The 16,215-nt window shown below is 42.8% G+C and overlaps 1 protein-coding gene across 1 annotated transcript in view; it reads left to right on the plus strand.

Annotated features, from left to right (window-relative positions):
- The window catches only part of LOC118941205 (transmembrane protein 170B-like), a 30,581-nt gene extending 16,786 nt beyond the window's left edge, over positions 1 to 13,795 (plus strand). Inside the window, exons 2-3 of the mRNA XM_036953557.1 lie at positions 4,971 to 5,141; positions 10,785 to 13,795. Coding sequence (XP_036809452.1) covers positions 4,971 to 5,141; positions 10,785 to 10,915 — 302 coding nt within the window. The 3' untranslated portion in view covers positions 10,916 to 13,795. The remainder of the gene's footprint in view (positions 1 to 4,970; positions 5,142 to 10,784) is intronic.
- The last annotated feature ends 2,420 nt before the right edge of the window (positions 13,796 to 16,215 follow it).

Here is a 16,215-nt window from a genome sequence, read left to right on the forward strand (position 1 = left end):
CTGAGACTGAGGAGCTGGCCGTTTACAATGGGCACCTTTTCATCCAAGCCACTCAATACTGCCCCTGCAGCCATAAAAAGTTAAATAATGCAAAAACAAAGTGTTGGAGAAGTAAAATTGCAATATGTGCCATATAAAAAAGCTCAGAACATGAGAACATATGAAAGTTGGTGGTTCCTTTTAACATGAGACTTCAATATTCCAAGGTAAGAGGTTTTAGGTTTAAGTTAATATAGTATTTATAGGACTATTTCTCTCTATACCATTTGTATTTCATATACCTTTGACTATTGGATGTTCTTATATGCACTATAGTATTGCCAGTGTAACAGTATAGCTTCCGTCCCTCTCCTCGCCCCTACCTGGGCTCGAACCAGGAACACATCGACAACAGCCACCCTCGAAGCAGCGTTAGCCATCGCTCCACAAAAGCTGCGGCCCTTGCAGAGCAAGGATGAACAACCACTCCAAGTCTCAGAGCGAGTGACGTTTGAAACGCTATTAGCGCGCACCCCGCTAACTAGCTAGCCATTTCACATCGGTTACACCAGCCATTAGGTTGATAGGCTTGACGTCATAAACAGCGCTGTGCTTGCGAAGAGCTGCTGGCAAAACGCACGAAAGTGCTGTTTGAATGAATGCTTACGAGCCTGCTGCTGCCTACCATCGCTCAGTCAGACTGCTCTATCAAATCATAGACATAATTATAACATAACACACAGAAATACGAGCCTTTGGTCATTAATATGGTCGAATCCGGAAACTATCATTTCGAAAAAATTTATTATTTCAGTGAAATACGGAACCATTCGGTATTTTATCTAACGGGTGGCATCCCTAAGTTTAAATATTCTTGTTACATTGCACAACCTTCAATGTATGTCATAATTACGTACAATTCTGGCAAATTAGTTCGCAATGAGCCAGGCGGCCCAAACTGTTGCATATACACTGACTCTGCGTGCAATGAACGCAAGAGATATGACACAATTTCACCTGGTTAATATTGCCTACTAACCTGGATTTCTTTTAGCTAAATATGCAGGTTTAAAAATATATACTTCTGTGTATTGATTTTAAGAAAGGCATTGGTGTTTATGGTTAGGTACAGTCGTCCAATGATTATGTTTTTTTCGCAAATGCGCTTTTGTTAAATCATCCCCCAGCATTTCATTGATTATATGCAACGCAGGACACGCTAGATAAACTAGTAATATCAACAACCATGTGTAGTTATAACTAGTGATTATGATTGATTGTTTTTTATAAGATAAGTTTAATGCTAGCTAGCAACTTACCTTGGCTTCCACTGCATTCGCGTAGCAGAATGTGTATTTCTGTATTGTTTTAGTGATTCACCATAGTGAAGGCTTAAGCTCTTAAGGTTTTCTGGTTCTCTGTGTTTCTCTCTCTCTCTCTCTCTCTCTCTCTCTCTCTCTCTCTCTCTCTCTCTCTCTCTCTTTCTACATCACTCTCCCTCGCCCTACAGTTTCCCGTCCTGACCCTTACCTGCCCTAACATAGATAGGGGCTGTATTGTGTCTCGTCTCAACAGTATGAGCTGACTAAGCTGGCTGATCTCTTGAGACCATAGAGCCAGGCAGCACAAAGGGCCCTATGTCACGTCTCTCTCTCTCTGCCCAGCATGACAGCTGGCAGCTGGATCGATATCAGAGGCAGAAGGTTGTGGAACAAGGTTAAATGGATATGCTATAGATAACATAGTTCATGTTGACAGCACATTCAGGTCATTGGCACATGTATTAGACATTTAGCAGACAAGCGACTTACAGGAGCAATTAGGGTTAAGTGGCTTGCTCGAGGGAACATCGAAACATGTTTTACCTAGTTGGCTCAGGGGTTTTAAGCCAGCGACCTTTCAATTACTGGCGCAACGTTCTTAACTGTGTTTTTTTGCAGAGGTGCTCTTTGAAGATGCTAGAACAGTCCACGTTTACTTTTCCTCTGCAAACAAAGTGAGTAATGAATAGAAAAATCAGACCACCCCATAGCCTAAAAGTTGATCTCTTTACCTAGATCCTGAGTGGCGCAGCGGTCTAAGGCACTGCATCTAAGTGCAAGATGTGTCACTGCAGTCCCTGGTTTGAATCAAGGCTGTATCACATCCAGCTGTTTTTGGGAGTCTCACAGGGCAGCGCACAATTGGCCCAGCATTGTTTGGGTTTGGCCAGTGTAGGCTGTCATTGTAAATAAGAATTTGTTCTTAACTGACTTGCCTAGTAAAATATGTTTGAAGCATTCTGACAAGCAGTCAACACTTCTGGCAGTCACAGGAAAACCAGCGGTTTTAATGGAGATCACAGTTTTTACGTTCCTACTTTATTTATTTCTCAACTCCTAAATATGCGGGAACGGCGTCATTTTAAACCCAGGGTGTTTAGCATCGGCATGGTTACTGCTCTGAGTGCATAGGGGAGAGTAGGGCTAAATGTAACACGGGTCAATTGTAGGGTAACTCGGGGTAAAACTCCCCCCTACCTCAAAATATTTTTTTGGGGGGGGGGGTGTGACTTAAAAAAATTGTGAAGAGGCAGTTTACATTCTCTTCCCAACACCCCAAACATCCTGTCCAATTTTACGTCCAATCCACTTTGCCTCTGTGACAGCGGAGCCAAGCTGGCCACTCGATGGCTGAGTGAATGTGATGTGGCCAGAAGACCACAGCTCTTTATGCAAAGCTTGTCTCCATGAGTCAGGAAAAAGGAATATAACAAGGGATGAGGGGAGGGAGAGAATGTGAATAGGACACTCTGCTGGGCTCTCAAGCCTCTCTCTGGGACATGATAGGATTGGGACATCCCTGTTTCTCTCTGGGACATGATAAGATTGGGACATCCCTGTTTCTCCATAGAGCATCTATGTTTTCTTTCCCAGCGATAACTCTGGCAGGTGCTCTACCTTGGTCATGTACTAGAAATGACAGATATGTGTTGGAATCCCTATGTTAGAACATAGAGAGAAATCAATTCATCATAGTGTTGGAATGTCCAATATTTTTGGAGGAGTTCTTTGTGAAAAGGGATACTTGTCCAGTATGTACCATGTATGTGTCCCAGGTTGGTGTTTCCGTTGGGGTAACGTAGAACACAGTACAGTAGTTCTAGAGGTGGGACAGAGCAGGAGAATGTTTGGTATTTACATTTTTTGTGATTTATCCAGAGCGACTTGTGAGTGCAGACCATTTTTGTAATGTTTTTGTAGTAATTTGTCCAAATTTGATAGAACAGTGAATTGAAATGGTTATTTAAGTGCTTTTAAATCCTTCCCTGAATGAATGTGATACTCTTCGTAAGCCTTCAGAATGGCTACTGGATATGAATGTAATACCCTTCGTAAGCCTTCAGAATGGCTACTGGATATGAAATGCTAGAAATGTTTTGAAATGCAGCCTGTTTTATTGCATGGTGTCTACACGCAAAAAATCAATAAAGATAATGATTCAACGTACAATTATAAAACAACCAGCTACAGTAGGATTGTTTGCTCAACATTTTCACACAACCATTTTGTTGTGAGTTTGCTAAACAAACATTTTGTTGTGAGTTTGCTCAACAAACATTTTGTTGTGAGTTTGCTCAACAAACATTTTTTTGTGAGTTTGCTATACAAACATTTTGTTGTGAGTTTGCTCAAAAAATATTTTGTTGTGAGTTTGCTCAACAAACATTTTGTTGTGAGTTTGCTCAACAAACATTTTGTTGTGAGTTTGCTCAACAAACATTTTGTTGTGAGTTTGCTCAAAAAATATTTTGTTGTGAATTTGCTACACAACATTTTCACATACAAGCATTTTGTTGTGAGTTTGCTCAACAAAGCTTACACGCACACACATTTTTGTTGAGCAATCAAACTCACAATCCTATTGCAACTTGTTGCCTTACAATTGTACATTGAATAAAAATTTAAAAAATGCAATTTAGTATTTTTACATTGTATTAGCATGCTTGGCTGCCTTCTCATGAGCCCAGGCACAAGGTGTGTGCAGCTGCTGTCTCTCTCAGATATAATAATACAGCTGCTGTTCTCTCTCAGATATAATAATACAGCTGCTGTTCTCTCTCAGATATAATAATACAGCTGCTGTTCTCTCTCAGATATAATAATACAGCTGCTGTTCTCTCTCAGATATAATAATACAGCTGCTGTTCTCTCTCAGATATAATAATACAGCTGCTGTTCTCTCTCAGATATAATAATACAGCTGCTGTTCTCTCTCAGATATAATAATACAGCTGCTGTTCTCTCTCAGATATAATAATACAGCTGCTGTTCTCTCTCAGATATAATAATACAGCTGCTGTTCTCTCTCAGATATAATAATACAGCTGCTGTTCTCTCTCAGATATAATAATACAGCTGCTGTTCTCTCTCAGATATAATAATACAGCTGCTGTTCTCTCTCAGATATAATAATACAGCTGCTGAGGTTTGACCCGGAACTGCTTCCTGTGGATGTTTGTTCAGAGATGTGTCTTAAACCACATCCTCTGTTTTATATTTAGAGTACGATGAAGGCCATGTACTCTTAATGCCTTAATGGGGTTAATAGTTCAATTATGCAAGCTCATCTTTTCTAACCACACCTTTTTCCAGTAGGCCTGCAGAGCTGTCTAACTAACCACTCTGCCTCTTTTTCCATTCAGAGACTATGTTATGGTAGGCCTGCAGAGCTGTCTAACTAACCACTGGTCTGTGTTTCCATGTTTTTTATTTAACTAGGCAAGTCAGTTAATTACAAATTCTTATTTTAAATGACGGCCTAAGAACAGTGGGTTACCTGCCTTGTTCAGGGGCAGAACGACAGGGGCCTTGTCAGCTCAAGGGATTCGATCTTGCAACCTTTCGGTTCCCAGTCCAACTCTCTAACCACTAAGCTACCTGCCGCCTGCCGCCCATCTCCAGAGCTGTGTCTAACCACTAATCTCTGTCTTTCCTCCCCCTCTCTCTCAGAGATGTGGTACTGGGTGTTCCTGTGGTGTCTCTTCTCCTCTCTCTTGGTCCACGGGGCGATGGGCCTGCTCATGTTGGTCATGTTGCAGCGCCACAAGAGGGGTCGCCTCATCACCTTGGTCCTGGTCAGTCTGGGTTTCCTGACCTCCCTGGTTGGAGGGGTCATCACCAGTGAGTCATTGGAAGATGTTGAGTGTGTGTCTGTCTGTCCCAGCTTATGTATGCCACCCCCCTCTGTCTGTCTGTCTGTCTGTCTGTCTGTCTGTCTGTCTGTCTGTCTGTCTGTCCTCTGTCTGTCTGTCTGCGTGCCCTTTTCCTGTTTGTCTGTCTGTCTGCATTTTGCCTCTCTGTCACCACCCATTCTGTGTCTGTCTGTCGATAGGTCTGTCTGGCTCCTGCCCTCTTTCTGTCTATCGATCTGCATATCTCTCCGTCTGTCTGGCTTTCTATCTAATTGTCCTCTCTACACATGCCCAACATCTTTAGCCCAAATATCATCATTCTGTCTGAAGAGTGGTACATAGTACTGCGTCTATGTGTAAATAGACCTTGGTATCCTAAATTAGTATCCTAAATGGCACCCTATTCCCTACCTAGTGCACTACATTTGATCGGGGCCATAGGGCTCTGGTCAAAGCAGTGTGCCTAATACAGATGTTAGATCTTATTGTGACCCAGTTTGCTACAGCAGGAAAATAATCCTGCAGCAACAGGAAATGATTATGTGGATTATAATTCATGTACATTTTTGTAAGGTTGATGCATTTTTCGTAAGGGAAAATCAAGTCTGAAATTGCAGTGTGGAAATGACAAACTTCAGAAACCCATTTTTAAACCTCAAATACACTACAGGTAAAAAAAAAAAAAAAATCATGAAAGTTATCCTGCAACAGGGTGATCAAATTAAGATCCTACATCTGTTGGTAATAGGGTGCCATTTGGGGCGCTGTTTGTGAGCTACGTGGACTAGGACTGGAGCTCCTGATGACAGGCCAGGATGAAACACTCAATCACAGAGCCAAGCCAGGAATAGAACAGACCACTTTGTTATTATTATGGAAGCTCGCAGAGAGAGCAAACTATTGACTGTGCATTGTGGGTATGCTTAAAACAGCTAAAAGCAGGTACCGTGTTGTAGCAGCAGCAACCCCCTGCCAAGAGTGATAGAAGGTGAGGGAATGTAGTGGTCGACCGGCAACAGTCAGACATCAACAACCTTGAGCCATTTCATAGGCTAATCTCTTCCGCTGTCCCTTGTCTTGACATCGTTGTTTGTTGTTGACTCAAAATAACATTTGTATCTAAAACATATGTGTATTTTTATTGAACTCAAGACATGTTGGACATTTGAGACCCTCTTCAGTTCTGACCGTTTCCATGGCGATGGTCCTAATGACGTATAGTGAGAGAGAGGCGGGACTAACTTGTAGGGAGTGAGAGAGAAAAACTGCGTCCTAAATGGTACCCTATTCCCTACATAGTACACTACTTCTTGACCAGGTCACATAGGAAGTAGGGCTCTACGGTATGTAGGTAGTAGGACTCTACAGTATGTAGGTAGTAGGACTCTACGGTATGTAGGTAGTAGGACTCTACGGTATGTAGGTAGTAGGACTCTATGTAGGTAGTAGGACTCTACAGTATGTAGGTAGTAGGACTCTACGGTATGTAGGTAGTAGGACTCTACGGTATGTAGATAGTAGGACTCTACGGTATGTAGGTAGTAGGACTCTACGGTATGTAGGTAGTAGGACTCTACAGTATGTAGGTAGTAGGACTCTACGGTATGTAGGTAGTAGGACTCTACAGTATGTAGGTAGTAGGACTCTACAGTATGTAGGTAGTAGGACTCTACAGTATGTAGGTAGTAGGACTCTACAGTATGTAGGTAGTAGGACTCTACAGTATGTAGGTAGTAGGACTCTACGGTATGTAGGTAGTAGGACTCTACAGTATGTAGGTAGTAGGACTCTACAGTATGTAGGTAGTAGGACTCTACAGTATGTAGGTAGTAGGACTCTACAGTATGTTGATAGTAGGACTCTACAGTATGTAGGTAGTAGGACTCTACGGTATGTAGGTAGTAGGACTCTACAGTATGTAGGTAGTAGGACTCTACAGTATGTAGGTAGTAGGACTCTACGGTATGTAGGTAGTAGGACTCTACAGTATGTAGGTAGTAGGACTCTACAGTATGTAGGTAGTAGGACTCTACAGTATGTAGGTAGTAGGACTCTACAGTATGTAGGTAGTAGGACTCTACAGTATGTAGGTAGTAGGACTCTACGGTATGTAGGTAGTAGGACTCTACAGTATGTAGGTAGTAGGACTCTACAGTATGTAGGTAGTAGGACTCTATGTAGGTAGTAGGACTCTATGTAGGTAGTAGGACTCTATGTAGGTAGTAGGACTCTACAGTATGTAGGTAGTAGGACTCTACAGTATGTAGGTAGTAGGACTCTACAGTATGTAGGTAGTAGGACTCTACAGTATGTAGGTAGTAGGACTCTACAGTATGTAGGTAGTAGGACTCTACAGTATGTAGGTAGTAGGACTCTACAGTATGTAGGTAGTAGGACTCTATGTAGGTAGTAGGACTCTACAGTATGTTGATAGTAGGACTCTACAGTATGTAGGTAGTAGGACTCTACAGTATGTAGGTAGTAGGACTCTACAGTATGTAGGTAGTAGGACTCTACAGTATGTAGGTAGTAGGACTCTACAGTATATAGGTAGTAGGGCTCTACAGTATGTAGGTAGTAGGACTCTACAGTATGTAGGTGGTAGGACTCTACAGTATGTAGGTAGTAGGACTCTACAGTATGTAGGTAGTAGGACACTACGGTATGTAGGTAGTAGGACTCTACGGTATGTAGGTAGTAGGACTCTATGTAGGTAGTAGGACTCTACAGTATGTAGGTAGTAGGACTCTACAGTATGTAGGTAGTAGGACTCTACGGTATGTAGGTAGTAGGACTCTACGGTATGTAGGTAGTAGGACTCTACGGTATGTAGGTAGTAGGACTCTACAGTATGTAGGTAGTAGGACTCTACGGTATGTAGGTAGTAGGACTCTACAGTATGTAGGTAGTAGGACTCTACAGTATGTAGGTAGTAGGACTCTACAGTATGTAGGTAGTAGGACTCTACGGTATGTAGGTAGTAGGACTCTACAGTATGTAGGTAGTAGGACTCTACAGTATGTAGGTAGTAGGACTCTACAGTATGTAGGTAGTAGGACTCTACAGTATGTAGGTAGTAGGACTCTACGGTATGTAGGTAGTAGGACTCTACAGTATGTAGGTAGTAGGACTCTACAGTATGTAGGTAGTAGGACTCTACAGTATGTAGGTAGTAGGACTCTACAGTATGTTGATAGTAGGACTCTACAGTATGTAGGTAGTAGGACTCTACGGTATGTAGGTAGTAGGACTCTACAGTATGTAGGTAGTAGGACTCTACAGTATGTAGGTAGTAGGACTCTACGGTATGTAGGTAGTAGGACTCTACAGTATGTAGGTAGTAGGACTCTACAGTATGTAGGTAGTAGGACTCTACAGTATGTAGGTAGTAGGACTCTACAGTATGTAGGTAGTAGGACTCTACAGTATGTAGGTAGTAGGACTCTATGTAGGTAGTAGGACTCTACGGTATGTAGGTAGTAGGACTCTACAGTATGTAGGTAGTAGGACTCTACAGTATGTAGGTAGTAGGACTCTATGTAGGTAGTAGGACTCTATGTAGGTAGTAGGACTCTATGTAGGTAGTAGGACTCTATGTAGGTAGTAGGACTCTACAGTATGTAGGTAGTAGGACTCTACAGTATGTAGGTAGTAGGACTCTACAGTATGTAGGTAGTAGGACTCTACAGTATGTAGGTAGTAGGACTCTACAGTATGTAGGTAGTAGGACTCTACAGTATGTAGGTAGTAGGACTCTACAGTATGTAGGTAGTAGGACTCTATGTAGGTAGTAGGACTCTACAGTATGTAGGTAGTAGGACTCTACAGTATGTAGGTAGTAGGACTCTACGGTATGTAGGTAGTAGGACTCTACAGTATGTAGGTAGTAGGACTCTACAGTATGTAGGTAGTAGGACTCTACAGTATGTAGGTGGTAGGACTCTACAGTATGTAGGTAGTAGGACTCTACAGTATGTAGGTAGTAGGACTCTACAGTATGTAGGTAGTAGGACTCTACAGTATGTAGGTAGTAGGACTCTACAGTATGTAGGTAGTGGGACTCTACGGTATGTAGGTAGTAGGACTCTACAGTATGTAGGTAGTAGGACTCTACAGTATGTAGGTAGTAGGACTCTACGGTATGTAGGTAGTAGGACTCTACAGTATGTAGGTAGTAGGACTCTACAGTATGTTGATAGTAGGACTCTACAGTATGTAGGTAGTAGGACTCTACTGTATGTAGGTGGTAGGACTCTACAGTATGTAGGTAGTAGGACTCTACAGTATGTAGGTAGTAGGACTCTACAGTATGTAGGTAGTAGGACTCTACGGTATGTAGGTAGTAGGACTCTACAGTATGTAGGTAGTAGGACTCTACAGTATGTAGGTAGTAGGACTCTACAGTATGTAGGTATTAGGACTCTACGGTATGTAGGTAGTAGGACTCTACGGTATGTAGGTAGTAGGACTCTACAGTATGTAGGTAGTAGGACTCTACAGTATGTAGGTAGTAGGACTCTACAGTATGTAGGTAGTAGGACTCTACAGTATGTAGGTAGTAGGACTCTACAGTATGTAGGTAATAGGACTCTACGGTATGTAGGTAGTAGGACTCTACAGTATGTAGGTAGTAGGACTCTACAGTATGTAGGTAGTAGGACTCTACAGTATGTAGGTAGTAGGACTCTATGTAGGTAGTAGGACTCTACGTTATGTAGGTAGTAGGACTCTACGGTATGTAGGTAGTAGGACTCTACGGTATGTAGGTAGTAGGACTCTACAGTATGTAGGTAGTAGGGTGCCACATCCAGGGGTGAGTAAACACAGTATGTGTGCAGACTCTCACTCATGCCCCCACTGACTGTGTGGAGCCATGTATTAATACAGCAGGTAGCCTAGTGGGGTGGCAGGTAGCCTAGTGGGGCGGCAGGTAGCCTAGTGGGGTGGCAGGTGGCCTAGTGGGGCGGCAGGTGGCCTAGTGGGGCGGCAGGTGGCCTAGTGGGGCGGCAGGTGGCCTAGTGGTGCGGCAGGTGGCCTAGTGGGGCGGCAGGTGGTCTAGTGGGGCGGTAGGTGGCCTAGTGGGGCGGCAGGTGGCCTAGTGGGGCGGCAGGTGGCCTAGTGGGGCGGCAGGTAGCCTAGTGGGGTGGCAGGTAGCCTAGTGGGGCGGCAGGTAGCCTAGTGGTTAGAGTGTTGGACCACTAACCGAAAGGTTGCTAGATCGAAACCCCGAGCTGACAAGGTAAAAATCTGTCTCTGAACAAGCAACCCACTGTTCCTAGGCCGTCATTGTAAATAAGAATTTGTTCTTAACAGCCTTGCCCTAGTTAAATAAAGAATAAAAAATATACGGTCAGCTTACAAAGGGAAATCTTTTAATGCTTCTTCTAAAACTGTCCATGTGGGAGAGTCTAAAGGCACAACATTAGATTCCAGTACGGAGCTGTAGGGATACGAGGACAGGCTGAGAATAAGGAGTCCCGAGAGTCATTTTTCTTTGTGCTTTTATCAGTACTGAAATGCTATTGAACAATCTGGGGTGCAGTCGACAAGGCTCGACTGACTGGTATGTTAGGATATGTGTGGTAATACTCATATTAATGACAATCTGTATGTGGGTGTGTCTCTTTCCCAGGTGCGGCGGTGGCGGGGGTGTACAGGGTGGCAGGGAAGGACATGGCCCCTCTCCAGGCCTTGGTGTTTGGAGTGGGCCAGACCACCCTCTCTGTCCTCGTCTCCTTCTCACGCATACTGGCCACCCTCTGAAGAGATGACCCTTCCACACAGATGGACAGAGACTCACTGACGGATGGATAGATAGACACACACACACTCACACACACACACACACACACACACTCACACACACACACACACACACAGGAGAGGAGGGAGCGACTGGGCACGTGTGGGAGACCATGGTTCACATCCTACCAGTTACACTCGCCAGCGACAGATAACAACACAGCCAATGGGTGAACTGTGGTGTCAGTGAACTTCATGTTGTATTTGGAGGAAAACAAACACAGTCAATTAGCTGAAGACTGTGGTGTCCCAGCAGTTGCAGACATTTAGGGAGGGATGCCGAAGAGATAGTACCCCCCCCCCCCCCCCCCCCCCCCCCCCACCGGTGGCTGTGTTCTGCCACTGCTGCCCTCACTAGATCCCCCTCTGCTGCAGTACGACATGGGACGTCAATGCAGGTCTCAGTTCTCTGTGTTCAAGAAGCACTTCAAAAGGCTCCCCACCAGGTGGCGATGTCCCCAGCCTCCGTCAAGTGTCGAGTCAGTGAAACCACATCCTGGACCGAAGGCAATGTCTTGGGTATTTTCAGAATTGTCAGTTCTATGTGCCAATGGCCTCTGGGACTTACCTCCAGTGTTGTCAAGAGAGATGCTTTCATGGCCATCTCCACAGACTCTCCTTGAAGGTTTTCTGATGCACTTGTAGTGGGAAAACCACCCACATTTGTTTTTTTACAGTAAAGAAAAACGACAACAACCTGTATTTAATTGTACACTTAATAGCCTATGGTCCTTGAAGTGCCAGGGTATGCTGATGAGGGCCATGGCCAGAACAGAGATGGACCTCTCAGAGAGGATGCCAGACAGGATGTCAACCGAACTACCTTTCAGTGTTAAAAACACAACCACAAAACAGCTGGTTCTTCTGACTGTGGACATCTTTATAACTATTCCTTCTTGTAAAGTTCTTTGACTACCGCAGCCGTGTTTCTGTTGACAACATATGTTTCTTTTTTAGGGGAAAGAAAGAAAGAACATGACAAATGGCTCAAGCCTTTCTACTTTCTAAATGTTGGCGATCCCCCCCTTGTTTACCTAAAAAGGTGTCTGAATAGGGAAAGTCGTTCAGGTGCCGTAGTTCAAGGTTACTAAGGAGATAGAACCACCATCTCTGTTTGACCTTTTGTTCATTCATGTCTAGACCCCGTCCAGGTTGTCCAACATACTCTGAGGCAATAGCAACTCTGGCCATGAAGATTGTCTGGAGAGGGTCAGAGTTGGGGATTCTTTCACCACCTGGTTCTTACAGAGTTTTATGGAGGTAAACTATTGTCTTAACTGAAGTTAATGTCCTGGTAGTAGCTGTATGGCTGCTTGAGAATAGTTAAGATAGAGTATATCTTGGAAGGGTTTCTGTCTCTGTGTTGTGGTGCAGATTTACTGTTAAAGGCACAGTACAGTCAACAATGTCATTTTTCCTGTGTTTTATATATATTTCTACACTATGCGGTTGGAATAATACTGTGAAATTGTGAGAATGATGATCGTGCCCTTTTCGTGTAAGAGCTGTTTGAAAAGGACGCCTGACATTTTTGCTTGTTTTGGTGGGATGGAGTTTTGGCCTGCCTGGTGACATCACCAGGCAGTAAATTAGCTAATAGACCAATAAGAAAGAGAGTTCCAAAGCTCTTTGTCAATAACAGCTAGTTTTCAGTTTTCCCCTCTCTACTTCAGACAGTCCTAGCAAAATGTGAGACCGTTTTGATTGAAATTAATATTTAATTTTTACCCAGAAATGATTTAATATTGAGATAAAAATGTCTACATTGGACATTTCTTAAGGTTTAGAAATTGGAATCCAGCTGCTACTTGGTGGTTAAAGATACAAATGTCTGGACTCCTATAAATCCCACTCCATAGAGAGCCATTTCTATAGAAGGTCAGAGACTCAATCTGCATCCCAAACCACACCCTATATAGTGCACTACTTTTGACCAGAGCCCTATTACCTATATAGTGCACTACTTTTGCACTACTGCTGCTGAGATGGCCATTTTCTATGGCTCCCTGCCTCTCTGTTAGGTCTTGCCAAGCCAGTGTGTATTGTTAATGTGTTCTGTTTAACTAAGTTTGACTTGTTTGTGTTCTGTTTAACTAACTTGTTTGTGTGTTCTGTTTAACTAACTTGTTTGTGTGTTCTGTTTAACTAACTTGTTTGTGTGTTCTGTTTAACTAACTTGTTTGTGTGTTCTGTTAAACAAGTTAGTTTATGTGTTCTGTTTAACTAACTTGTTTATGTGTTCTCTTTAAGTTTAACATTGTGTATTGCACTGACAAGGTATCTGCCTTAATTTCACACAGTGTTGATATCTGATGAGACTGGTCTTAGGTGGGTGACCCATAGACCCATAGACCCATGTAGGATGCTATATGTAATTCTATGAGGTGACCGATCAAAACCAGTGTTCCCTGGTACATATTCCCTGTGGGCTCTGGTCTAAAGTAGTGCACTATATAGGGAATAGGGTGCCATTTGGGACACCGGCCAGGTTTGAGAAGCGCTGCTGTGGTTTTGGAGGTGTAACTGAGTGAGACTGAGAGACTGCAGCACCAGGGTCGTTATTCGTTTGGCTCTGTGGGACTAATCATGATTAATGTGTTTGTGTCTGACTGTCCTCCCTCTGGGACAGTTCAAGTGTATTTGAACCTTTTGTATTGACCAACAACAGGACAAGTCTTACTGTAACCACATTAGACCACACAGATGTATTGGTTGTGTCCCAAGAGGCACCATATTCCCTATATAGTGGACTACTTTAGACCAGAGCCCTATTCCCTATATAGTGCACTACTTTAGACCAGAGCCCTATTCCCTATATAGTGCACTACTTTAGACCAGAGCCCTATTCCCTATATAGTGCACTATTTTAGACCAGAGCCCTATTCCCTATATAGTGCACTATTTTAGACCAGAGCCCTATTCCCTATATAGTGCACTACTTTAGACCAGAGCCCTATTCCCTATATAGTGCACTATTTTAGACCAGAGCCCTATTCCCTATATAGTGCACTACTTTAGACCAGAGCCCTATTCCCTATATAGTGCACTACTTTAGACCAGAGCCCTATTCCCTATATAGTGCACTACTTTAGACCAGGGCCCTATTCCCTATATAGTGCACTACTTTAGACCAGAGCCCTATTCCCTATATAGTGCACTACTTTAGACCAGGGCCCTATTCCCTATATAGTGCACTACTTTAGACCAGAGCCCTATTCCCTATATAGTGCACTACTTTAGACCAGAGCCCTATTCCCTATATAGTGCACTACTTTAGACCAGGGCCCTATTCCCTATATAGTGCACTACTTTAGACCAGAGCCCTATTCCCTATATAGTGCACTACTTTAGACCAGAGCCCTATTCCCTATATAGTGCACTACTTTTCACAGAGCCCAAAGGGTCCTGGTCAAAGTATTTCACTATATAATGAATAGCAGGGTGTAGTTTGTTATTTCCTCCTGGTATTGGAGGGTTGCAAGGTCCACTGTTTTTACCTGTTAGTCAGAGAGCTGATAACATACCATCCCCACCAGTCACTTTCATTGGTTGGTAAATTACATTCGACCAATAAAGGGGTCCTCTGCCGCATAATAACTAGAGGTGAATACCACACCAGACACTCGGTGGAATCTAAGGGTTATTTTTTTTATGCCAAAGGACTTTGTTCTCACATTTGAACTTTATTTATTGTGGATTTCTTACTTTTTGTTTGTTATTATTGCTGAGAAAGTATGTATTGTTTAAATATCAGAACCATTATTTTTGCACAATGGCGTGAGCTGAACAACCGGATTTTAAAATCCCCCAAACCACTTTGCTTCATTTTGGCCAAATATGAATGTCCAGTGTGACCTGATTGAGTGTTTTTTTTTTTTTTTTTCATTAGTTATGTAATTGACACCACTCACCTTCAGTACCAAGTCATTCCACCAGATGGCACTAGTGTATTGCATTTTATGAGGGACATTATAGCAGCCAGTGTAAGTGGGGGACATGGATTGAGAGAGAGATGATTTTGTATTGAAGAAGATGCCTGGTGATATTTTTTGTACTTGAATTTTTTCTTCTATTATTTAATGAATTATTTGATTAAATAATTCCTGAGGCTTCCAGACGGTCTGGAAACGTTTCTGTTTGACAAATCTAATGTATAACTATCAAATCTTTATTTGCCAAATCAAACTTTATTTGCCATGCGCTGAATACAACAGTGTAGACTTTACCGTGAAATGCTTTACTTACAAGCCCTTAACCAACAGTGTAGACCTTACCGTGAAATGCTTTACTTACAAGCCCTAAACCAACAGTGTAGACCTTACAGTGAAATGCTTACTGACAAGACCTTAACCAACAGTGTAGACCTTACAGTGAAATGCTTACTGACAAGACCTTAACCAACAGTGTAGACCTTACCGTGAAATGCTTACTGACAAGACCTTAACCAACAGTGTAGACCTTACAGTGAAATGCTTTACTTACAAGCCCTTAACCAACAGTGTAGACTTTACTGTGAAATGCTGACTTACAAGCCCTTAACCAACAGTGTAGACCTTACCGTGAAATGCTTTACTGACAAGACCTTAACCAACAGTGTAGACCTTACAGTGAAATGCTTTACTTACAAGCCCTTAACCAACAGTGTAGACCTTACAGTGAAATGCTTACTGACAAGCCCTTAACCAACAGTGTAGACCTTACAGTGAAATGCTGACTTACAAGCCCTTAACCAACAGTGTAGACTTTACCGTGAAATGCTGACTTACAAGCCCTTAACCAACAGTGTAGACTTTACCGTGGAATGCTGACTTACAAGCCCTTAACCAACAGTGTAGACCTTACAGTGAAATGCTTACTGACAAGACCTTAACCAACAGTGTAGACCTTACAGTGAAATGCTTACTGACAAGACCTTAACCAACAGTGTAGACCTTACCGTGGAATGCTGACTTACAAGCCCTTAACCAACAGTGTAGACCTTACAGTGAAATGCTTACTGACAAGACCTTAACCAACAGTATAGACCTTACAGTGAAATGCTTACTGACAAGACCTTAACCAACAGTGTAGACCTTACAGTGAAATGCTTACTTACAAGACCTTAACCAACAGTGTAGACCTTACAGTGAAATGCTTACTGACAAGACCTTAACCAACAGTGTAGACCTTACAGTGAAATGCTGACTTACAAGCCTTTAACCAACAGTGTAGACCTTACCGTGAAATGCTTTACTTACAAGCCCTTAACCAACAGTGTAGAC

The sequence above is a fragment of the Oncorhynchus mykiss genome, chromosome 18 (genome assembly GCF_013265735.2).
Source record: "Oncorhynchus mykiss isolate Arlee chromosome 18, USDA_OmykA_1.1, whole genome shotgun sequence".
NCBI lineage: Eukaryota > Metazoa > Chordata > Actinopteri > Salmoniformes > Salmonidae > Oncorhynchus > Oncorhynchus mykiss.